Source organism: Cryptomeria japonica, chromosome 11 (genome assembly GCF_030272615.1).
Source record: "Cryptomeria japonica chromosome 11, Sugi_1.0, whole genome shotgun sequence".
Taxonomy (NCBI): domain Eukaryota; kingdom Viridiplantae; phylum Streptophyta; class Pinopsida; order Cupressales; family Cupressaceae; genus Cryptomeria; species Cryptomeria japonica.
The window spans coordinates 510,574,775-510,601,314 of NC_081415.1; the positions used below are offsets into that span (position 1 = coordinate 510,574,775).

The window sequence follows — 26,540 nt, forward strand, 5'->3', positions numbered from 1 at the left end:
GACTTAGCTCACATGCATGGAAAAGAGGAAGATGTCATGGAGAAGGCCGTTTGGGATGAACATGATGGTAGAGCTGAGATTTTGCATGAGGAAGACAAGTCCTATCATTCACACTCCTGGATGAATCAGCTGAAGGTGAAAGAGGATATGGTTATGGCAGCCTTATCCCATTTTGATCACATTTATGAGTTGGTGGTAGATTTGTGGGGGAATGATAGACCCTAGGATTGCGAAATGTTGCAAGAAGCTTTGATCAAGAGGAAGAACAACTATGTGCACCTTGTTGCAGATAGAGATCACCTTTTCGCAATTGCATTGAGGACCATGAAAGAGGAGAAGTTAACTCATAGCCATGATGCCTATACCCTTCAGTTTGGAACACCTTTAGTTGATGACCTTCCACCCATGAAGGGAGGCAGGATGGAGATCTATGAGGATTCCATACACAAACATGTTGTTTCTTATCCTTCACACATTGATGATCATAAGATGATTGAGACATTTTACTCAATGATCCCATGCGAGGATCAAATCATTTTGGTTAGTATGGAGACCACTGATGCTTTGGATTCTTTGGATGGATATCATGTTGTCCTAATGGAGAGGACCGATTTCATCATTTGTAATAGCAGACTACTGATTGGTGTTTACCTCACTGGGTAAACAGGAAGAATACAGAAACTGAACAACAATGCACAATGCAATTACATTTGAAGTACCAGAATAAGCTTTCCATTAATGTCAAAAGATGTTCATATTATAATCTGTCGTCAACATTACATGTCCTCCAACACCCGGAGGTGGTACAATATATGACAGCCGAAGGGGTGCGACACAACCGTCGCGACTCCAACTACCTACCCGTCGGCTAACTAACTGACCGCCGTAACTCATTATTACCGACGACAACATAAACATAATATAACAACATAGCATAATGATTATTCCCGGCAACATCATCCCCCCCAAGTAAAGAAGTCGACTCCGACGACTTAATACAAAATAGAGATGAACGGCAGGAACTACTGATGCCAGTCGGGCCCAGATCTTATACACTTGCTGCGTCCTCGCCTGAAAACCCTTTTCTGCTACCATCCGATGCTCAAGTGTGGATTTCACCAATATTGCTTCTTTTGCCCTCACAGTCCTCCTGTGCCTAACCCAAACTTGTCTGCAAAACACGTTTTTCAGTCTTAGCTTCCATCAACTACTACTCAAATGATACTGTCTCCCTAGCCAATTTGTCCTCGATAGCCACCCGTGCTGCTCTCCCGGCATCCAACTCCTGGGTACGCTGAACTAAGTCTCACGCGACTAGTGCCTCCAACTTGGTGGTCAGGTCCTCCCGAGCCCTCTGTGCATCCACCAAGGCAACCTCACGTCTAGTCGAGACATACTCCGAGTTCCTCAAAGCGTACCAGTCATGCCTGGAGGTGGCCACAATCCGCTGGCACAAATGCTAGGAGACACCTTAAATCCTCCATCATACTCCCCAAAGGCTAAAAACTGAACTGAATAACTCCCTGGTGTCATACAACTACGCGGACCTGCAATGCCTTCCCTCAAATTTTGTTTGTTCCCAACCTCCAAATCCGTCTCCCTCTACGGCTTATGGCTTCCCTGCCAATGCTTAGCTGTAGGCTTCTTTCTCACAGTATGGACAACCACAACACTTCCCGTGGTATTCTGTAGCTCAAAAATAAACTGGGGGTCTGGGGGCAACGCCCCCAGCGGGGTCGAGGGGCAGCACCCCTCGCGGGGTCTGGGGCAGCACCCCTCGCGGGGTCTGGGGCAGCGCCCCAGCGAGGTCGAGGGGCAGCGCCCCTCGCGGGGTCCTGGGGCAGCGCATCATTTCTGTGATATTTTATGATGTCAAAACCCCTTCTCCACTCTGAATTTCCAGGAAACTAGCTTCAAACTCCAGCGAATCATTTTAAATCTGGTCGTCGTCGTTTTTTTTTTTTTTTTTTTGCACTGTAATATCCCCGATGGCACCCCGGCCATACCACCTCCAATCGTGCCGTCGACACCCTTCTTGTCGTACGGACACACCTCCGGTCAACAACACTGGCACCTCCAATCGTGCGGCTGCTTGGTCTACCTGTGGCGGTCGTTTTGCCCCTACGTGGCTGTGTGGATTGTGCGGGCTTGGTCTCTTTTTTTTTCTTTTTCCTTTTGCGGCTGCTGCACGGTGGTGTGCGTAACCTTGCTGTGCGTGTTGATCGGGCCGTGCAGTGCGTGGTCGGGCCGTGCGGTGCGTCTTCCTCCTCCTTTATCCCTTGCTGTGCGGCGGTGTTCGGTGTTGTGTGGTGTGCGGCGTCTTTCTTGTTGCGCGGGGTTGTGCGGCGTGTTATCCTTGTGCGGTGGTGTCTTCTTTCTATCCTTGGTGTGCGGCGTGTTATCCTTGCGCGGCCTTCGGTGGTTCCACCGCACGGTGGTGCCAACGTCGGTGGTTCCACCGCATGGTGGTGTCACCGTCGGTGGTGTCACCGTCGGTGGTTTCACCGCACGGTGGTGCCACCACCGCACGGTGGTGCCACCACCGCACGGTGGTGCCATCGTCGGTGGTGCCACCGCACGGTGGTCCCACCGTACGGTGGCCATTTTCCTCTCTCTCTTTTTTTTTTTAAAATATATATATATATATTTTTATTTATTTTTTTGACCGTACGGTTCCCTGTCATACGACCGTACGTTTTTTTTTTTCTTTTTTCCCTCATCTCCTAATTTAGATGTCTTAGAGAGTCGTCTACTCGGGTCCCGTGTCTCTGGGATTGCCCTTCATGCTTCTCGATTTTCCTCGCTCGAGAGTCTCCTGTTTTGGTCCTATACCTGGCGAGTCGCCTGCCCGGCCTCTCGAGTCCCCTTCCATCCCCTTGGGTCCCCCTCCGGACTCCCGGGTGTCCTTCCGGCCTCTTGGGTCCCCTACACGCTTCTCGTGGTAGGGTTTCCATTTGAACCTATTGGTGGCAAGTTTATTTTCCATGGCCATCCGAAGACCTGGAACCACAAATTCTATAGGGACCATGGTCTCCTTCCCGTACATAAGAAGAAAAAGAATAATAAATATTTTGAAGACTGCGGTCTTCCACATAGGGTTCCAATCGTTGCCAACACTCTTCGGATTATCTACGTCGCCAAGGTTTGGGGCGTCTCCCTTCCAATATTCTTTGTATTCTGGCAAGTACACCTCTATTGGTTGCTCTGGTTCCTCTACTTCGACGCTTAATATGTTACAGGAGGGTGAGAACATCTCATAGTCCTCCTGCTGCCAGTGGAACAATCCATTTAGTGAATCTGTGTCATCCTCCGAACAACAACCTCCAATTTTTAATATGCCTTCGGCATATGGGTCCATCCCCTCTCTCCCTTCGTCTCGTGGGTCATTTTCCCTCTCGGATTCAGATCCCGAGGAAGAGGCAAGTTCCTCGCTCACCAACTGCGTCCGGAGATCAATAGTGAATTTCTTGCCTCCGCTCTCCATCGAGAGTGTATTTCGTTTCCAGTTGTGGTTTGCTTTCGCTGCCACCAACCATCCTCTTCCAAGTATGGCGTCATACCCTTTCTGTTTCAATGGAATGACCACGAAGTCGAGTACAAAAGGTTGTGCACCCACGGTGACTTGCTGTGCCATCAACATGCCGAGGGGTTTAATCCCATGTTGGTCTGCACCTAGCAGATTAAATGTAGGTGGCCATAGAGTGGGCTTTCCTAGCTTTTTCCATGTGTCCTCCGGAAGGACATTTACTCCGGAATCGCCGTCTACTATAGTATCTGTCAGGATGGTGCCCAGGATGCCCATCTCCACCACAGCTGGGTGTCGGCCATTGTTGACGGTAAGTACAACTGGATTTGTTGCCGAGCTTCCTAGTATGGGAGCGTCCATGTCTCTCGGTTTGGGTTTATCAACCTTTGTGCCCAACAACACTGTCCCCAATTGCGGTATGGTGTATAGGAGGTCTTCCAGTTTCACAGGTACCTCCATTTGGAGCATCTGCCGTACAATGTTCCTCTCCGCGTCTGTGCAGTAGGGTCCAGATGACTCGTGTGTCTCTCCCCGTTGGGCTTTCATGGCCCTTTCTATTTCCTCCCTTGCCTCCGTCATTCTCTGCTTCTCCGTGCGGGGATGGGGGTATCGGGCTTCCTTTGCCTGCCCTCGGGTAAGAGCAAGGATGGCTTCTTTACCCTGTGTGTTGCCTTCGATATCAATCAGATTGGCCCCTACGCCAGACTTCAGACAATCGGCATCTTCATGGTCACCGGGGCCACACCACCGACATAGCTTTTGAGCAGTGTCATTGTTATTACACTCTCGTGCGTAATGACCCCATTGATTGCAAGCCCTACATTGAATCATCGGGCGTCCCTTCGCATCGTATTGGACCCTGTTTCTGGTGGAATTATTATTATTCCCCCGTCCGCCTCGTCGGTTTCGTCGGCAGTATCCGGAAGATGCATTATTGTTTGAATCCGATGTGGAGGGCTGCTCATGTGCAAAGAGCACTTGCTGGTTACGTGCCTTCAGATTGTATGGGCATTCCTTCGTAGAATGTCCCATGATCTGGCAGATGTCACAGAATGCCTTCTTGGGACAGGCACCCTTTGTGTGGCCGCTCTCCTTACAATCCGTGCACCACAGTTTATCATCCTTGCTTGTGGTCCCCTTCATTGTCTTAAACTCTTTTAACATCTGTTCCATATCCTTCTGAAGGGCCGTGACTTTCTTCTTCGGCTTCTCATCACTGCTACTCTCTTCTTCCGACATATCATCTTCAGAGGATGACGAAGATCTATTCTTCTTCTTTTTGGCCGTCTTATTTTCACTTTCCAAGTCCATGGCCCGGTTGTATGCATCATCGTAGGATGTCGGAGGCACAATTTTCATCTTTCGTCGTAGCTTAGGGTTCAGACCCTCGACAAACCATCGCTTCTTTAAGCCATCAGTCGGTTGGCTTTCCATCTTTCCGACTAATTCCTTTAGCCGGCGGCCATATGCCCGTACGGTCTCCTTCTTTCCTTGCTTTATTCCATAGATTTCAGAGACTATCTCATTATCATCTCGGAGAAGCCGAAATTCCTTCTCGAATGCTTTCTTCAATTCATCCCACGTAGTTACCCCGGTTTTATCCAAGTCTGAATACCAGTCAATAGCCACTCCTCTCAGTGTGGCGGGGAACTGCTTCATCCATTCATCCTGGTCAGTCACCCCGTTGGCTGTCTAGATGGTTTCGCATGTACGGCAATGCCGTGCGGGATCATCTTTGCTATCCCCGTTGAATTTGGGCAACTTCTGTTTGGTCGCCATTGATGGAAGTCGTCCACTTGGAGGTGGTTGTGGCTGTGTCTGCCCTCTGGCGTTGCTCCCTCCGATGCCGCTGATGTCTCTTGTGGTGGTGACCGAAGGTACGGTGTTCTGCCTTGTACCTATCGTGCGGTTAGCTTCCCCTTCATCGTCACCCGTGCCCGGCTCCCTTCGGTGATCCTCCCTTCGGTGATCCTCCCTTTGTGGCGTGAGAGATAAGTCTATGAACCAATCTCGAGTCTCTTCAACTAGTTCTCTCCGTAACCTAGTTTCTTCCAGAAACTCTTCGAGGCTTCTCGCTCTACCGTAGTCTGGCGACGCGTAGAAATTCCCCTCGACTTCTGCACCTTCCGTGACACCTCCTTGGTTCCCTTCAGGCAACCCTTCGGCAGGTCGTCCTTCGGCAAGTTGTCTCAGCCTCCGTCTACGTTCTACACGTCGTTCCAGAATCAAAGCCTTCTGCGTAGCCTCCCACTCGTCGGTTTCTAATTTCTTATTTCTATCTTTATTCAATAAATTGGGCATTAATTGTCGTACAATTTCATATTTCACCACACATAAACCAAAACACAACACGTCTTTATTAATTCATTCTTTTGTATATAATCAACATAATTCTTCTGCTTCTAACAGTGTTCTTTATTTGTCTCCCTTCACAATTTAAGGATTATTTGTCCTTTGTCGGTCTTCCCTACGTCCGTCATCCTGGCGCTCATGAAATTCTCGTAAGATTTGCTGTCGTCGGTTCTCACGGTAGGTGTCTTCTTTGCGGTTTTGAAGAGCCAAAAATGCTTGAGCCAGAAGGTTAGGCAAATTGCTCATCAACCGATTCACGGCCGGGCTTACCCCAAGCGCGCTCCACACAGCATCCATGGAACAGCCTCAATGGTGGCTTCCCTCCGTACGTGTGTTTCGATGGCCGCCTGAAGGATGCAAGATAAATCTTTTGTGAGTGCTCGTTCTCCTTCGAACAGTTCTTGGTGATCTTCGTCAGGGTTACTGCTCGTCCCCTTGGGCAATGGTTGTCCCATTATCCCTGTGCCATGTAGTATATTCCCGTCCCTCCCGAAATAATTTCGGCAACGGCACCAAATGTTTACCTCACTGGGTAAACAGGAAGAATACAGAAACTGAACAGCAATGCACAATGCAATTACATTTGAAGTACCAGAATAAGCTTTCCATTAATGTCAAAAGATGTTCATATTATAATCTGTCGTCAACATTACATGTCCTCCAACACCCGGAGGTGGTACAATATATGACAGCCGAAGGGGTGCGACACAACCGTCGCGACTCCAACTACCTACCTGTCGGCTAACTAACTGACCGCCGTAACTCATTATTACCGACGACAACATAAACATAATATAACAACATAGCATAATGATTATTCCCGGCAACAATTGGTACAGCAGACCACAATGTGATTGGAGCTCCTGCAGCTCATGAGAGAGAATTTCAGCATGGTACTTACCTTGGGACAGCAGCCCATGGTGATCTCCAAAAAGATTAGATGAGAAGATATGATGGTACTTTTGATTTTCTGTTGATGACAGCAGCATACCTTCATTAAATCATGAGATGGCAGCCATAACACCTAATGGTGACAGCAGCATAAGATCTTCCATTGATGTGAATATAAGCCACATAAGATCTGATTTTTTTTATTCTAGCATGGATGATGTGGAAAAGACCCAAAACATGTGCAATAAGTGGAGACAAAGAGCATTGAAGGCTAAGACACTTGCTGCCCAAGCAAAACAGCACTTGCAAGAAGTCAAAGATTGCTGCAATCTCATGGAGCAAACAAGACAACAGAGAGAAACCTACTTTAGATCCTTATTACTTCCAAGGGAAGAATGTATACAAGTTGAGCAGGCAGAGGAAGAACTTCTTGATGTAAACAAACTAGAAGATCATGTTGTTGTGTGTGAACAAGAGAAGAGGTATGATTAAGAAAATTCAGTATGTGTAACTAGTTTGCAACATGAGGTTAATGAGTTTCCTCTTTTAGGGAGCCCCTTGAAGGCTCAAAACAATGAGGATATTAGATGCACCCTTGATGGATCAGCCCCAAGTTTTATATCCAATTTTGTGGAAGGGAACGTTATTGTTTTCAAGTTGGCTAGTCACACATCATCTACAATGGTGGGAACTTCTACTTGCCAACAATCTGGTTTTATAACAGCAGTTGGAAGAGAACATGAACTTGCAACCCTTATTCATGAAGAAACTAGTAAAGGTGAGTTTGCAAATGATGGCATGCAAGATGCATATGCTGGGCATGGTTATTATGATGTTGCAGCCTCTAATCATAGGGAAATGAGTGATATAGACTCTACTGTGATTGGCACACAAAATGCAAGCATTGGGCAAGGTAAATTTTATGATGCATCTCATTATGGGACTGATTTTAAACATTTTGGAGCAGCTGACATAGAGCAGTCTCAGAAATTGAATGATGGCTGGCTAGAAAGGGCAAAGCAAGTCAAGTTATTGGCCCATCAAGCCAAGCTTCATCTTCAATACATTCATGACATTCACCACTCTTTACATGATGATGAACAAAGATTGGTTAATTCTAAAAATTCAGAAAATTCAGATGTTAATCATTTTCTTGATGGTAATGATGATTTTATTGACAACATTCCAAGTAGGCCAGCCACACATGAGTTGTCTATAATGGACATTGAAGACAACCATAACTCATCTTTGGCTATGTCATTGATCTCTTATGTTAAGGCAACGATCTACTTGTTGATTGGTGATTTATTCTTCATAGATTCGACATGGGATAGCATTGTCCTAGTTGGAATTATGTTGTACTTCTTGATTTTTCATGGAATACATCAGCACTTCGGCTACTTGGGAGTGTATGGAAGTATGTTTATTGGATGAACATGGAGTATGAGATGGGGTTAAATGGTTTGCATTGGTATGATGACACCTATGACATCATTCAATTTGCTGGTCTGAGTTACAACAGCGATACTAGGTGGCTATTTGTTTGTGTGAGTTCATTTCCACATTTTCTTGTTCGTCTATTCCCATGGGTGGTTGTTTCATAGTGTTTGGTTGAGATATTTCCCCTCCATCTCATTTAGCAGGTTCGATATTTCGGTTTGGGATCCAGGAGTTGGCTTCAATGATGCATTGGCATTTAATGATCTTGGTGATTTGCTTCAGGTATGGAAGTTATGTGGCATTTATGTCAGAATGGAGCAGCAGAAGCATATAGTGTTCTACCTACGGTTAGTGTGGAGTCCTGGTGGCACAATGATGCATTGCTTGTGGGAAAGCAATTCCGGGAAGCAAGGATTGTAATGTCCCCTTCCTAGGTGACAGGCAGTTGAGCAGGGATTGGCCTATCATCGGGGTCGCATAGGTCAGTAGGGTGGTTTGGGGGACCCAATTGAGGGTTGTGGAGCTCAACAGGGAGCTTTATGAGCCTTTCAGTTTGGAGTTTTGGGGTGAAACCATGATCAAAATTGAAAAATTAAAGTTGGCCTTATATGAATAGTAAAAAGTGAATAGTAACAAAGAAACATAAGAGGAATAGTGAAAAGTGCCCCCCATCCTAGTAACTTAAGTTGTTTTTTAAAAGGGGGCCAAGTTCACAATGAGAAATTAGATCCTCAAGGATATTTTATGATTTTAAGGCCAAATAGTAAGCCCAAAATAGATAAAAAGGCATTTTGCCTAGCATTTGGATTCATTCTTATGCTTCCAATTTTCAGATCAGTGGCTTGCTTGAGGGTTTCAGCAGCTTGGAGCTTCCAGGAATGCAAACTTCTAGAAGAATTTGGAGATTTGGACGAAAACCCATCTCTCCTGGTGACATGTTACATTAGTATTTAGCTTCAATGTGCATCTGACAGCCTTCATTGGGGATTTTAGTGCAGATTTATCAGTTTGAGGGCAGGTTTCCATCAATTAATTGCAAGGCAGGCCTTCTAGAGATCATCACCAGTCATTTCTAGCTTATTCCCAGCCAGTCGCTCTATTTTGGAAATAAGGGTATCAAACCCTAGGGTGTATTTGGAGTTGTAGCTAATATTATAGCTGATTTCTTATATTCTATCTACTGGAAATTTGTATCAAATCTTTATGCTCAGTTAAAGGTATGTATATCGGTCTTTTTAAGTGAAAGAAAGTTATCTTAATTGCTTTCTTAATGTGTTATGCATTATTCTATATTGTATCAGCTGTTTCTTTCTCTTAGCATTCAAAACATTACTCAAAAACTCTCAAAAAGCACAAACAAAACAAAGAAATTAGTCAAACCCCCACTTAACATATGCTGGCCAAAGACGTTATCAGCAAAACAAACAGTTGGTTTGGATTAGATTTGGTAAAATTGGGTTGGGGATCTTTCATTCTGATTCTTTCTTAGGTATTATCTTAATGTAATGTACTTGTCCTCTATCAAGGCATTGCTGACAACACTCCCATAGCTCCTTGCAAGAGAAACACAACCTCCTTTGAAGCTCATTCTTTGATTCTTCTTCCTTGCCTTTTGTGGCATCTCGTTTTGATGTGACTCTTCTAAAATGGTTTCTTGTGTGGTGTTGGAGGTGGTGCCTTGTCTTCAAATTTGTTTTTGGCAATCAAAGTCTTGAAGGCTCTAGCTCTCCTGATGGCTTCTAATAGCAATGGTGGATCAAATGCCTTAACAGAATCTGTAAGAGGTTTGGTCAAATCTTGCATGAAAAGGCTCCGAGTCTCGTCTTTGAAACATTCAGAACTATAACTGGCAGTCTCTGAAACTCCTCCACATAATTGTCCAAACTACCACTCCGTCTCAATTTAGACAACTCTCTAGAGTAGATATCTGAATCCTTCCTGTCAAACTTGTCAACCAATTTTTGGCTAAATTCTTCATAAGTCTTAATCACACTATGTTCTTGTATAACCAATCGTTGATACCACCACCCATGTGCTATGCCATCTAAATGTAGTGTGGCAAATTTGATAGCTTCCTCCTTATACATTGGGTTTAATAAAAAATAGGTGTCTACTTTCTTAATCCAAGCATGAGCAATACTTCTATTTAAGCCATCAAAAGTTGGAATGGTTAGACCGTTAGTGTACCCAATCTGTTTTGTAGATCCTTATGTGGCTGATGTGTATTTATCCTTCTTTTATTTTTCTTTTCGTTATTTAGCTTCAAGTTACATAATTTATTGAGTGACATTTGGGCATGAAACTCTGGTCCAAGAGCTCTATACTCTGCAAAATAAGCTTCTATTCTATTTTCCTATTGATTTGACTTTTTTTCTTCACGCGGATTTTCCTCTCCATGTAAAAACTTGGGTTGGAAGGATTTAGATGTGGAACTCACAATATTTCTGTGATTTCTTGTAGCACTCCTTTAATCTATAGGGTTTGGTGTTGTTATCAACTTTTTGTAGCATTGAAGTTTTGCATTGTTTGACATAATTGTGTCATAAGATTTGTCATTTGTTGTTAGCCTTGGCTTATGCTAAGAATGACATTGTACTGCATATTGGCCTTCTCATTATCTGTCAAAACCCTCTTGCCTCTTTCTTGCATTTCTTTTATCTTTGGATGCCTTAATTTCCTTTTCTTATAAACTTCGAATTCTTTATTGTTGAGTTGCATTAAAACTTGTTAAATATATTCTTGCAGGCTAAAAATATCGAAGTTATGAAACTAATATAATGTCTTCAATCGGACAACTTTAGGTAATAGGGAACTTTTCAAAATTGTGCAAGTTGAAACAATAATCAAATGCCAATTGTAGATGCCATACCTGTCATATCCCTGAACATATATAGAATCACAGCCTTTGTAAAGAAGATCACAGCTTTTATAGCAGTCAAACCCACACAATTGAAATAAATAGGACCGACTAGAATATTCAATAATAGTGTATATTTCAAAGGCCGACCTAGATTATAGGGAATTTAATTATGAGCATTTACATTAAGGAGGCCGACCTGAATTAAAAGTGAATTAGGATGCCAGTGATGCATCTAAGACAGCTGACTCAGATAATAAAATAATAATAAAGAAAATTGTTAGGGCCGACCTAAGACTTGTTAAGTCAAGTGCTCAATCTGAAAGGACACAACTCTTGCCAAGGGAAAAGGAATGTGTGAAGTGGTATGTCCCTTCCCCAAAGGAAAGATATAAAAGTAGAACAATTTCCCCAAGGAAGGTCATCGAGGAAGGAATTGAATCAGATCAAACCAACGGAAAGCAGGAGGATTTTACAAATCAGAGCAGGCCTATTACAGCCAACATATAAATATATTAATACAGCAGATTATAAGAATTACATTGAATATCATATCTATTCAAGGTATAGTAAGCAGACCCTAGAGCAGATCTAAGGAACATTTGTGAGCAGAAATGTATGAAGACTATGAGCATATTATTTCAGAGTGCATGAGTAGTTAATTTCAGACTTTATGAGCAGCAAGAGATCAAACAGGGGCAGACCTGATATAATCAGATTCAGGCATACAGATAATAGTATTACAACTGTGATTTGATGTGAAATAATAATTCTTGTGGGTCTCAACTAGGATTTGTGATTTTAGGGCAAAGACTAGGGCATGTACGAAAAGGGACATTACAAAAACCTTAGTTGACCAACACTAACACAATATTCCAAAATTCTTGCAAATCAAATATGCAACTTTAAATAGCGAATTCAAATCCTCACAATGGTGATATACATATTTAGTACAACATGAACAATGGATTGGAAAAGTTTGTGCTCAAATACATCAAGTATAAATGTTGATATGATTGGTACAAAACCCCAGGCTGCCAAGTATATTCAGAAATAATTATAACAGAAATAGGGAAACACTTGAAATTGATTTTTATTCAATTGTAGTTGCTGGATACAAAATACGTTTCTAATAAAATGATGTTTGAATTAATTTGTAGACTTACAACAATGACAACTTCCACTGATAGCAAATAAAATGACTGAAAATGCTGATGGTACAACTACCACAACCCCAGAAATGCTTGGAAGATGATTTTAGAGGGCTGATAAAAGGCTGTAATAGTTGGAAACGGTGATGGTGGCCTTTTCTCCAAATTTGGCGCTCAAGATCTAGGGATGGAAAAGGTTGGCACAACAGTCCAGAAGGCTGGAAAAGGTACTACAGTAGCTAATATGAGTCAAAAGTGACCTTGAAATAACCTGAAACTTGCAGATTGTAGCACTGGTTATGGTCCAAAGTCCCTCAACAAGAAGGTAGGTGGCCGGGAATGATTAATACAATGCAAAATGATGGCGGCACACCCTTATAATGACGAAAATATGCAGATCACAGCACTAGGATTGAGTATTTTTTGCCAGAAATGGCATGGCTCCTCCAAAAATGATGAGCGGGCCTAAATGAGGGCAATCAACTTCAACATAGTAGCAGGAAAGTGTGGTAACCCTGAAACTTGCAATAAATGTTGACAGAGATTTATCCTTATGTGGCGCTGAAGGTCTAGAGGTGAAATGAAGGTAGAATAACAACAAAAATTCTGAAGGCAATGAAAACCTCTAAAATGAAAAATCACAAACACCAAATCTGCTTGCAAATGCAATTGTACAAGTCTGAAAATGTTCATGAAGATCACCAATCAGTTCACATGCGATTCGTGGGTGGAATTGCCCCAAGGGAGATAAGCGATTTTGTCCTTGAATGTGAAATTGAACAAAATGTCAAATTCTAGAAAAGTTGGTTTTTGCAAAAATGATAACAAGATATGATGATCAAATGAATCTAAGCACCTCCTTTATGTAGAACTCCAAAATGGGCCCATGAGTTCAATTTCCTTGAGTATTTAAAAATACTTTTTATTTATTATTTTTTTAAGTATTGAAAAGTACTTTTAATTTGAACTTTAGTGTTTAAAACACTGTTTAATTTTAATCATAAAATTATTATGTTGCCTTTTGAATTAGAAATTATTGAGCCCAACTTAAAATAATATTATTAATTATTTCCCTTCTTTAGCCTTTAGCCTACAACATTCGAGAATAGGCTAGAGGTCTTTTCCATGTCTGTATTTCCAAAGAGGGGACATTGTTGTTGTGTAGCTAGGTCAGAGCCCTTCTAGGGCCGACCTAGTGCACAAAATGCCAAGTGGCCTGTCGGCCTTGGCATTTGGATATCTCAGTTGTATGAGTCTAATTTGGGGCAGGCCCTATTTGGGCGAACCAATTATGGATAACTTGCGATTAAGTTAAATGTAACTTGCAACTAAGGGAGACTCATATGTAACTTGTAATATATAGATTTGACCCTATCCTTGGCGCCAACAGTATATGGCCGACTTGAGGTCTATTAGGAGGTATTGATTCATATATATGCAAGGTCATGATTGCATCAATAGATATGAATTCAACAACATGGACATATAGTGTGCTCGGGGTTGACGATAAGAGCTTATTGTCTATGGTTGGGAAGGCAACAGATCTGATGTTTGCCTGTGGTTAACGAGTACTACCATAAAATCAACATGGTATCAGAGCGGGTTCCTTCTATAGAGCCTAACCGCTTGAAGGTAGATCCTGTGCTTTTGAGGGAGTTCAATCAAAGTAATTTTCAGACTGAGAAATCTAAGTGTAGGCAAAGATGGTTACTTGAAATTCGAGGTGCAATCCCTTGTTAATGAGTTCTTCTCTGTGAGGGAGAAGTTTGAGGTGTAATCCCTTGTTAATGAGTTCTTCTCTGTGAGGGAGAAGTTTGAGGTGTAATCACTTGTTAATGAGTTCTTCTCTATGAGGGAGAAGTTCGAGGTGTATTCCCTTGTTAATGAGTTCTTCTCTGTGAGGGAGAAGTTCGAGGTGCAATCCTTTGTTAATGCATTCTTCTCTGGGAGAAGTTTGAGGTGAAAGCCCTCGTTCCACCCTCTGCGAGTAGGTATGGTGGATCCACCCTCCGCTAGTAGGCATGGTGGAGATGCATTCTTCTCTGGGAGAAGTCTGAGGTTAGATCCCTCGTTTCACCCTGTGCGAGTAGGCATGGTGGAGCCACCCTCTGCGAGTAGGCATGATGGTAATGCACCCTTCTCTGGGAGAAGGTTGAGGTGAAAGCCCTCTTCCACCCTCTACGAGTAGGCATGGTGAGCCCACACTATGCGAGTAGGTATGGTGGGTATCATGGAAGAAATTCCATGATGTGCTTGTTCACCCTCTGGGAGTAGCTATGGTGAATGTATTATTCATGGGAGTAGCCATGGTGGTAGTCACTATGTGACTTGGTTATTCAGAAGGAATCCTCCCTAGCTAAGAGGGAGTGTTGTTGTGTAGGTAGGTCAGATCCCTTCTAGGGCCGACCTCGTGCACAAAATGCCAAGTGGCCTTGGCATTTGGATATCTCAGTTGTATGCGTCTAATTTGGGGCAGTTCCTATTTGGGCGAACCAATCTAATATGTAACTTGTAATATATAGATCTGACCCTATCCTTGGCCCAAAAGTATATGGCCGACTTGAGGTCTATTAGGAGGTATTGATTCATATATATGCAAGGTCATGATTGCATCAATTGATATGAATTCAACAACATGGACATATGGTGTGCTCGGGGGTGATGATAAGAGCTTATCGTCTACGGTTGGGAAGACAATAGATCTGATGTTTGCCTGTGGTTAACGATCACTACCATAAAATCAACATACATGACATCTAGTAACAATGTATTCATCTAAAATGGTGCCATAGGATATAGGATGATTTTCCCAGTGACACTTACAGCAAGTGATTACATTCTTACTAAGCCAATTAAGATATTGGCTTTGATAGAGAAGTTTGAGATGAGGTGAGTGACACAAACTTAGGCCTTACTTTTGGTTATCATCCAATTCCAAACTCATGCCGGTTTACCTCGTTACATTTGGAGGAAATGTTTGAGGGGCTAAGATCAATTGTAATCTCAACATCGGATTTCTCTACAATTGTTCTCAGAATTTAATTGAAGATTCTTGCATAAGCCAACATATGCTTCATTTTTCAGGAGAAAAGAACAGTACACATTAGACAAAAAAAATACAGCGTTACTTTTTGTGCCACCCTGAGAACATTTTGACAAGTTCTGGTTTAACCCGCAAGAGTGGCTTGGGTGAATTTAGGTTGGTCTTTATCAACTTTCTGAGTGACTTCTCGGAAACAATTTTGTATTCAGCAAGACATCACTTCATTTTGTGTACATTCAATGAGCTGCCTTCAAAAGTTTTCTCTAAATTGGCTGGTGGTCTCTTTTCCTATGTCATTAGGTCCTTCCCTTTGCCCGTGCCAGTTCATGTCTCCAACTGTTCCAAATTCTCTATGAATTCAGGGGAGCCATTCTCTCTCTTCTACAATTCAGGCTGTATAACATCCCAAATATGGTAATTTGCAGCAGGCCTAGCTTCCCATATGCTACTATGAGGGGCATAGTGAGAACTTGTAGTCTGATTGGCTCTTCTCCTCTCTGTGGCCTTTCCTTGCTCATTCAAAGTGCTGTTTTAATTAACCAAGAAATTGATAACCACTACCAAGAAAAAAACTTTGAGGGCCACAGAAGGTTGACCATGCTTCCAAGCACAGCCAACAAGTAATAGATATCTTTCTTACAGCTAAGTAAAGGACAATACGTAAATGAAAGGAGTATAAGACAAACTAACAATGCAACAGGGAACTACCAATTATGTAGCAGCATATTTGAAATCCTAATCTCTGCAAAAAGAATTGAAAAGTGCCATCTTTCTCCTTTCCAAAGCACACACTTGTCATTGAGAAAGCTAGAAAGAGGCATTTACAATGGTTAATAGTTATCGAACCATGTGTAGCACCAAATGTGTCTTCTCATGATAACTTTAAGTCCCATCAGCACCTTCTAGTTGTGAGAATAAAATCGGATTTTTAGTTTCAAGAACAATTTATTCTTTTCCCCTTTCAAATTGTCTTTTAGAAAATTAGAAGTTTCACAAAGAAAGGGTCATTAAAATACATTTTCATGCAAATACTTTTTCACTTGTTCATAGTACACCCTCCCATAATACCACACTGTTCCTGTGCCAGAAAAGGAGAAAACCCCAGGAACAAAGATCATTGCACTTTTATATTGTTTTCATTCCATTATTTATCTTTTTTAACCGAGAGGCATTTTAAAGACCTCTTCCATTCATAAATCATGGCACTTTATTAAAATTTGTTCTATTTTTAAGAAATATAAGTTTAGTTTTTTCTCGTCTAGTCTGATGTAATAGCCTATGGATTATTTTTTTTTTGTTCTTTGTCAATCTCTTTCCTGTCAATATTTATGATTTTTAAAAGCTTTTATAAAAATCTCACTTGAAGACATGGTTTTCAGTCCATGAATTAAAAATTGAGCGTGTTGCAAAAACTTTTTAGAAGATTTTCAATGAAGTTTCTGGATTAATAATTGTGTGCACATTTTTTTAAGAAACTTGTTTCTTAACAAATTGACTTTAATTAAATGGAATTTGACTATGTTTTTCAGAGTTAAAATTTGTTTTTTATGGTGTAGATATCAATGACAGGCAATATGGTTCTACAAGGAAAGGAGAGCTTATTAATTCCAATGCATACGCAGGTTTGTAACATCAAATTCTCCATAGATGATAATCGATAGTGAAGCAGGTAAGAAAAAGTGTACACATGTTGTGAATAGAGAAAGGGCATAAAGATATAAGAGTAACCTATTTTGGTATGTGAGAATTTCTTGGAAGACTTTAAGTTTCTGATAATTATAGAGAATATTATAATATGACAACTGTCCAGGTTGTGGTCGTCATAAGATGAGGCACTTTTTACAATAATAATTGAGTCCAAAACTTGGAGGTTGTACCCCGTGTTAAAGTGGAATCTGTGTTAATGCCATTGGAATTAGCAATCAATGAATCGTGGATGTGATGGAGGCATGATAAGTTGGCTGGCTTCTCAGCTAAATTGGATGTTATTATATTATAAAATGTTGCTTGACAGTTGGCAAGATTGGTTAACTAAACACATCAAATTAGTTTGATATAATAACAGTAACTGAAGTCCATGACAAATAAGATTATATACAATATAAGAATAATTGCAAAATAGTCTTTCTTGTAATCATCTGCTTCAAGAGACTCCAAGACCAAAATATAACCAACATGAAAGAAGTCATTGGTGCATAGGTATGATATTTTATTCTACACCACTAACAAATCTTACTTCAGTTGCCTTTTATAATGTGGCAAGAGAAATGGTACATCTTATAACTGATATTCAATCCAAGATGTTGGATTCCCATGGGGAAAGTCATTCCTTTCCACATTTCTCTATAAAATGAGCTAAATAAGTTGGAATTATTACAAAAGTGGTTTGAGTTGACTTGTAGCTTCTTTATGTCTTCAGTTCTTCCATTTTAAAGTAACTTTGTGTACCTTATTTGTTTGCATGGAGTATGGTGCAAGTACCATGTTTGATGACTTTACGCAGTAAAAGTAGTTTTCCCTCTGCTTATTTTGTTAATGATATTTGTGGAGAGTATGGGCTAAGTATGACCAGCAACTTCTCCTTAACCATTATTTTGCAGACGAAAGAAAGTGGAGAAGCAAAACTAATAACTAAGAAGCTTCAATCCATTCCACAAACTATTGAAAAGAAAAGGTTCCAGATTGAACATTATGAGCTGCAGGAAATCATGTTCAATTTTGACCAAAGCAGATATTCAGAATAGAAAGGTCCTCAAAACACAGGCTGCACATGGAGTAGTCAAGTTGCTGATATTTCAAGGAGGAATACTAAGATACAGTACTTTGTTAGTGGCACCCTTTTTTATGATGCCTGCTTCAAATGTGATGTTCACGAGTCCTAGACTAAGAGTTCAACAACCGAAGTGGCTGGTGATCAGTATTCAGAGTGACTTTATTGAAAAAAGTATAATGCCACTGATTGAAAACTTGGACCAAGAATCCAAATGGTGTACCATTGAGTGCCCTCCTTGCTTGAGCACTGTGCCTATTGTATATAAATTCAATAATGGATCAGAAAATGAGTGAGTTGCACTATAGGTCTATGACAAAGTGGAGCATAACATGCAGAACAGTTTTGATGAAGGGGCAGGTGTTTTGGGCAGAAAATAGACGTGTAAAACTGCTGGGGTGATTATGCACTTGCCAGTCTGCCCCATTTAACACTTTGGTCACACGTAAAAAAAATGGCTTGTGGCATTTTGGATTCTGCACTTACACTTCTTGGCATCCTTTCACATTCTGTTTGGGCTTGTAAATGTGATGCACCCTTTTCATTGAATCCTGAGCCCATTTCTATAATTCTCAATATGAGGGGTGATTGCTAAAGAAGTAGACATGGGTGAGGATTTGTTTCATTCATTTGTTCCTAATATTTTTATGAGTTTTGGACCATTTCTTGAATTATAGGGGCATTTCCTAAATTTTAGGATATTGGTTCGAGGCAGGAGCCTCACCATTTGTTGCCTCATGGGGGATTTATCCTAAGGGGACCTTTTTTATTATTAACATTGTTCATCCCCGTGGAGATTTTAACTGTACATGTCCGCTCTAAGTGCCCTGCGGTAAACTTGTTCCTATTCCTTGGGGGCTTTTGGGGCGCTGCCGGGGAGAAGACCATGTCATCTAGTGTTTTGTTGGTTTTGGGCATGAGTCAGCTATTCAGAATGCTTTATCTCAGGTCTTTCTAGTGAGTGGTTCTCAAGTTATTATTGATTTACTAATTGAGTGGTCAAGGTTTATTAGCTAGTTGGGCAATTTAATGCTATTACACTAGTGCCATGTTATGTGGTATTTGATTGTTAATTGATATTAATGTCATATCAAATAAAATTAATCTTTATTAATTGATACCTAAACTAGGTGCCTTGAGTTGGGAGCATGCCAAAAATTAAATAGAGGCTGCCCAACCTTGAGAGGATTATTCTGTAATGTCTTCTTTATATAATTTTTTCTATTTCAGGAGCAACTGAAACTTGTATTACAAAACGCTGATTGCAACTACCAAGTTGGAAACTTCACAAAAACCCTTATTAACTTTAAACTACATTCAGATCTGATTTGTAATCAATATGACAGCAGCAACAACATTAACTTTATGTAATTGTATGATGGAAAAAATGATTACAAGGCTGATATGCAAGCTGGAAATGAGTTTTTCAAAATTGCAACTTTCCAAAATCTATGCACAAGTACAAAATTTGCAGTATGCCTGCTAGTAAGTCACTGTAAATGTTTTGAAATGGAAGTCCAAATGCAGATTGCCCTCAGTTAGGGCGACAAAATTATGTAAAATGCTGATTATAAATATGCCAAAGTGGTTCTCCTTCAGTGGAGAATGACAAAATATTGATTTGGCTAGAAAAAGGGTTGAAATGCTGCTTGCAACCCTCCAAAGTTGTCCAATGGTTGGTTGCTTCCAAAAAAATGGAAAAATGATGTTCATCCTCATTTGAAGTGGTATGGCAGCTCCTATAAGCACTTAATAATCTGACACATCATGCAATTAATGGCTCAAAAGGCCAAAACCCTCCAATATGCAGATTGCCCTTCTAGATTATTAAAATATGAAGTAAAATGCTGATCGCCCTACCTGGGATGATGTGGCAGCCTCCAAAAAGTGCAGATCGGTGATCCAAATAGCAGCAACTAAGCATAACCCTCACAAATCTGCTAATAGGTGAAAATGCAATTCTCCAAAAGTGACCAAATTAGCGACTGTTGTAATCATTATTGTTGGGTTTGTGGCAATTGTTTCAAATGTTCTCATGGCAATTTCAAAGATGAACTTGTTAGAATGGTTGACACTTTTCCAAATCAAGCACTTGACTTCTATGGTTCATATGGTATGAGAAGTGGTGGGTATGGTGGTTATTTGATGGTGTGAAGGCATCATTTGACTTAATTCAATTTTTTATGGTTTTAATTGATAGGTTGTGGGTTGTTATAATTGCTTGGGTTGCCTTAGTATAGAATGCTAACCTGCCTTTAACTTCGGCATTAGGGTTGGGTTTTGAAGGAAATGTGTCTTAAGTTTTTGGGTGAAAGTAAAAACAAAATTTAATTGATTTTCCTTTCCCAAAAACATAGAACAAAATTTAATTGATTTTCCTTTCCCAAAAACATAGATAGGTGATTCAACAATGTGCCATACTCATTTCATTGGTTTTAAAAGCTCCTGTTGGTCGAAATTGTCATGCTTTTTAAGTACATACGCTGTTTTTAGTTTTTACCAAAATAAGGTGAATTTATTGATTTGTTTGTTCTCTTTCTACTTAATCTCTATAGTAGAATGTGTATGCACTAGGTATACAATTGATTTTGTTTGGCATTAAAATTACAACATACCATGTTTTAGGAATTTGAAGGATTATAAGGAGGCATGATAAAAATAAACATAGAACAAAATAGAATTTAGGTACCAGCTGAAGTCGCTAATTATTAGAAGTTACTGTCATACCCTCAAAATCTTGTGATATTGAGGGATCTCAAAAATCTTTGCAGTGAAAAGAAAATGGAAATGCTAAGTGTTCATCCTGTTAGAGTAATTGGGTCTTTATTTGATTAATTAAACGACATTTGTTTAATTAATTAAGTTCCCCTTTATCTCTTTTACACTTAAGCTAACATTAGGTGCATAATAATTAATTCTTTTATTAATTATTATGTGCAAGCCTAGGGTTTTCCCTTTTAGGGTTTCTTGATCTATTAGAGGTTGAATCTTTTCTTTTGTATTATTAATTCTATTACACATTTTTGTGAATACAGAACTCTCATCTTTTTGAGCATTTCTTGTGTATTTTGGTTTTTCTTTGTTGCTTCCTTGCTTCTCCTTGTAATAGGTTTATTCAGCTTGCAGAGATCATTTGGGCTCGTGTGGTGTTGTATTTCTCAACTCTCACATGGTATCAGAGCTTCAGATCTGCAGCTACTTGTTCTTGTTTTGAGTGTTTTGCATTGGAAGCAGATCTGGGGTTTTTTAGAAGTTTTTTTGTGCACCTAGGGATAGGCCTTTTTTTTTGAGCACTTTGGGCCTAAAAACCCCTATGGTCATATAAAACTTGACCACTTTTGACTCTCGAGCCTCTGGGGGTATTTTTTTGTTATGTACAAAGTCGTATGACCCTGACACGCAGTTTGAGAATTTTTTTTAGATCATTTTTTGCTTTTTTACGACATGCAGGTCGAAATTTGTTTTTTTGAAAAAAAAAATCAAAAAACATCTTTCCAAAAAATTTGAAAGTTTGCAAAAAAAAAAAGGTTTTTTTCAAAAAACAAAAATTTCTTTGGGGTTAAAACCCACGGTACGCAGGGTACCGTGGGCCCCCGAGCCCTGCGGTAGGCCTGTATTGCTAGCCGCTGGCCCTGCCAGCTCGGGCCTTGTGCCACCGTCCATCGATCCCTGTCGGTCGGCCTTTGGCTCTCGCCGACCCTTGCCCGTCGGCCTCCGCCCTTGCTGCCGTTGCTGCATCACTCGCCGACCACCGTAGCCCCGTCGTCACCCAGCTCTGCCACTCCGCCGCTCACGGGCCACCTCCGCCCAGCCTTGCCACTAGACAGCTTCCCTCTTGCCTCTTTTAGGGGGGGTTGGTTTTTTTGCCATAAATTGGGCAAACGAAGTTGTTTTTTTCGAAAACGAATAGGCATCAAAAAGCTGGTTTCGAGCCGGACCTCATTGTGTTGGAATTTTTTTTTCCAATTTTGCTGTTTGACTGTAATTTTTTCCAGTCAAAGTGGGGTTACTTTTCTACACTTCCGGGGCCGTAGAATGAGCATCCAAACTCCGTTTTTCGAAAACTTTATATTGTTGGAAAGCTTGTTCTCTATACTTTCCAGTCACATGAGTTTTCTTTCCGAGTTCGCTCTAGGAATACTTTATTCAGTTTTTTGTTTTTCAACACTCTGGTAAATATCTTTTCAGTTTTTGGCTGTTCTTTTTGTTTTTAGTCTTCTTACCATTGTAGCTTTTTATATATGCAAACGCACTGAGATAAAGTGCCATCATGCATTGTTTACTTGGGATCTTGCACATCTTGTGCCTTATTGTACATGCACTACTTATAAAGTGCCATGGGGGGGTTGATGTTTGCCTTTTGTTTGCCATCTACCTTTGTCCAGTGAGTGCTCCTTCCACGACATTTGCTTCATGATGTGTGTCAAGTGAGTTTTCCTTCCACGACATTCGCCTCATGATGTGTGTCAAGTGAGTGTTCCTTCCATGACACTATGTCCTTTCTCAGCACCTTCGATGTTCCTGGTTCTTCGTAATGCAGTTCTTGTTAGCCGTTCTTTTCAGTGTACCTGTTCCTCTCCCTCTTCAGCATTATGGGGAGGTTTGTCTTGTTGGTTCTAATGCTTCCTTGGTTCGATTGATCAGCTCTTCAGGCTTTGGTTTCTCATGCCATCTGTATCTTTGAGTTCAATTGTTTGCCTTTGTTTGCCATCTGATTCAAGTAGTGTCATTTGAGGGCACTCATGTAGATTACAGTCTTCTCCACCTAGTCATGTTCTATTTCAGTGGAGGTTCTTCAGATCAATAGTTACTCTTCGTCAGTGTTTGCAGTTATTTCCTGTTTCAGTGGTGTTCTTCTTGCTTTTCCATCTCTGTTTGGAGTAGAGTTTTTTCCCATGTGGTTTTCTCTATTTTTCCGGTTCATAGAGATTTGGTTGTATTTGGGTACCTGATCAAGCCTTGTTGCTGGGACCTATCTTTCTTGCTTTCAGTAGCTGTTCTAGGTTTTAGCTTCTCCCTAAGTCTAGCTTAAGGGGGGGTGTTAGAGTAATCGGGTCTTTACTTGATTAATTAAACGACATTTGTTTAATTAATTAAGTTCCCCTTTATCTCTTTTACACTTAAGCTAACATTAGGTGCATAATAATTAATTCTTTTATTAATTATTGTGCAAGCCTAGGGTTTTCCCTTTTAGGGTTTCTTGACCTATTAGAGGTTGAATCTTTTTTTTTGTATTATTAATTCTATTACATATTTTTGTGAATACAAAGCTCTCATCTTTTTGAGCATTCCCTGTGTATTTTGATTTTTCTCTGTTGCTTCCTTGCTTCTCCTTGTAACAGGGTTATTCAGCTTGTAGAGATCATTTGGGCTCCTGTGGTGTTGTATTTCTCAACTCTCACACATCCTATAAAATCTATATTATAAGTGATTGCGGCTGTGATCAACATTCTCTTGAGACCACTGTGACAAAAGACATGAGCAGCCAAGTTTGTAGATTATTCTCCAAGTAGCTTTGAAAACTTCCCAATTACAACAAAGAGTGAAGAAAAGGGAGACTATTAATCATTAGATTTGAGGGGGACCACAATTCTCTAGGATCACAATTCTACTATGGTCCAATAACCATTTTCTTCCATAGTGTCCTACAATGAGTAAAAAAATTATTGGTTTTTTTGGAACTTGAGTTGAAGAGGCATAAGGCAATTGAATATGCTAGAAAGATGTCCCACTCAACACAATTGACACCTCAAGTTCTTGTTAGCTTTCAGTATAGGCTACTAGGTGAGCATGAGACCCACAGTATTAAATATGTGCAAAAAGAAAACTATCCGAAATGATTTTTAAAAAGATCCTAAATTACAAGAAATGTAATAGACAAAGAGTTATGTCCCACTAGTGTGCTAGAATGAATGCAATGCATTTAGGACAAAATAAAAAATAAAAAGAAATAATTGAAATTCCTTATTCTAAACACACTCAAACCTTAGATGGAGCATTGACTCAGATTTGCTTGTGCTTCAACAAAGGATTATGGATGCTCAACTATTGTCAAAGCTTTTTAGGAGCATGATGACAACATTTATAGATATTTAGAAATGCATAAGATATTATTTAGAGAGATCCCTAGAATTCTTGAAAGGAATGGTAGATTAAACTTTTTGAGGTGAAAATATTTTTAACCAATCTTCAGGACTAAAGATTTGATTTAGAGTTAACTAGTTTGATTGACTAGTTAACTCAATTGTTTTGTTAATAAACCTAATTGACAAGTTAAGTAGCCTGATTGAGTAGTCAACTGACTAGAACTGACTCGATTGTCCAGTCAACTATTTTGATTGAGAGTTAACTTGATCAACTAATTAGTTAACTCTAATTTGATTGATGAGTGAAAGGCAGAATTGGCTAAATTGACATGAATAAAATGTGGGGTTGACTTATTAGTTAATTGACTTTTATTGATGAGTGCACTATGGGTGTTAGGATCATTTATTTATTTTAATTGCATATATGTGCATGGATCTAGGATACATGTCTCTTGATGAGCAATCCAAGGATCTCAATGATGCTTCCATGATTTCTAAGGAAACTTCATTTGACATCAAAATTGGTTCCTCATATAATCTCTATGAATATCTTGCCACCGCTGTCCTCACCATTAGCCTTGGCAATCATTAGTCTGAACTTGTCAACTGGAACATATGTTACACAGTTTGAGTTTGTGTTTGTGTTCAACAACAATAAAATTTGGATGAAGTTTGACAAGGGAAAAAAATTGAAAAAAAAAATCATGATTAAATTTGTCTTGTATGAATTTTACTGTTAAAAAATATAAATATTACATCCACAAAATTGTCAAAATAGTTTAATATGCTAAATATATAAAATTCTAAAATTATACATATTTATAATCTAAAATTATAAATTAATTTAGAATATCAGATACATAACATGCCGATTTAGAATATTAGTTACATAATATGCATTGTATATGATAAACAAAATCACCATAGAATTTAAATTCAAAATTTGTATATCATAATATATATTATATTAAATTTTAATTATATATGATATTTTATTTTAATAAATAAAAAATATTGACAATTAAGTATAATCTTTTATTATATTGAAAAATTAAAATTAAATAATATTAAATTTTGAACATATATGATATTATATTAATAACTTAAAATTATGGAAATTTAAGTATAATTGTTACAAAACCTTGTTTTCAAAGTGCATAGGGATGCGGTAAGGCATGACGCTCTAATGTCAGCCGTGTAAATGTCCTCTCCTTAGCCTTCCACATACCATGTTTCTCACAATCTACCACATCACGTGCTCCCCCAACTGAGCAAAGAAGAAAACTTGGCATTACAATCTGATTTCAAAGCTGGTTTTAGTCTAATGGAATAGAAACATGAACACTATTGCATGTATTTTCATGGCTTGATGGGTCGAGCTTGGGCAGAGCCTCTTATGAATAACATGCAAATTTCAATGAATTTTTAAATAGTGTTTAGAAGTTTGCAGAATTTTGAACCTCATGGCTTAAATTTGGCAAACTATGTGACTTGGATTTCTTTAAAATGATGAGGCGATTGTAGAATTTTTAGGGCTTCAAGATGACATCTTGTTAGGAAATCATAAGCAAGGTTTTGACATCAACCTTGATGGATAAGCATTTTTTGGGGAGTAGGAAGAGTTCCTTTGTCATAAAAAAGTAAACAATATAAATATAATAAAAAAGTGAAATTCCATAGTGAAAACCTCTCTAAGGGGCTATTAGACCAAAAATATCAAAATTAAGAAAATAAAGACAATTCTGTTAGTGAAAACCTCGCTGAGGCACTAATAGATGAGGAACTCTACCTTCCCCAACACCAACGCAATTATGGGATGGTTCTAAATTGCTTGTTGTAGATACCATTGATGTGAACATTAGCACATGCAATAATCTGAAGAGGTAGCTACTCTCACTCATACAAAGTGTAAAATTCTCATATCTATAGAACATAAAACTCTCATTGCCCTTCATGTTATCTCTTATGGACAGTTTCTCAGGAGACAACCAAAATAAAATTGCACTTGAAGATCAACACAAAATGACCTTCATGACACCTTGTGTAATGTCCCCATTTTCATGAGCATCAAAGTTCGAGGGGTTAGCCTATTATTTTGACCCTCGTAGGCTAGTATGGTGGAATGGAGGGTCCAGTTTGGGAGTTTTGGAGCTCTTTAGGTGACCGTTGTGAGTGTTTATCTCACCAGATCTTTCATTTGTTCTGAGGCATTGATATTCAAAGGTTTTTGGTCCCGTTTTGAGGGACTTACTATTTATAGTAAGTTAGTGGATGTTAGAGAGAGACCCTTACTATTTTTAGTAAGACATCCAGATTGACAGTGGGAGCAGTGGGCTAGCCAGTGATGAAGTCAGAATAATTAAATAATGGTTATTAATGGAGTTATGACAATTAATTATTATTAAAGTGTTACTTTAATAATAA

General features: G+C 39.8%; 1 protein-coding gene across 5 annotated transcripts in view; it reads left to right on the forward strand.

Annotated features, from left to right (window-relative positions):
- The window catches only part of LOC131034701 (uncharacterized), a 234,047-nt gene that overhangs the window by 33,832 nt on the left and 173,675 nt on the right, over positions 1–26,540 (forward strand). For all 5 annotated transcript variants that reach the window (XR_009103870.2, XM_057966440.2, XM_057966307.2 and 2 more), the window contains exon 3: positions 16,817–16,882. Coding sequence is in view for 4 of the 5 variants with exons in the window: in XM_057966440.2 (XP_057822423.1) it covers positions 16,817–16,882 (66 nt within the window). In the remaining variant the exon portion in view is untranslated. The remainder of the gene's footprint in view (positions 1–16,816; positions 16,883–26,540) is intronic.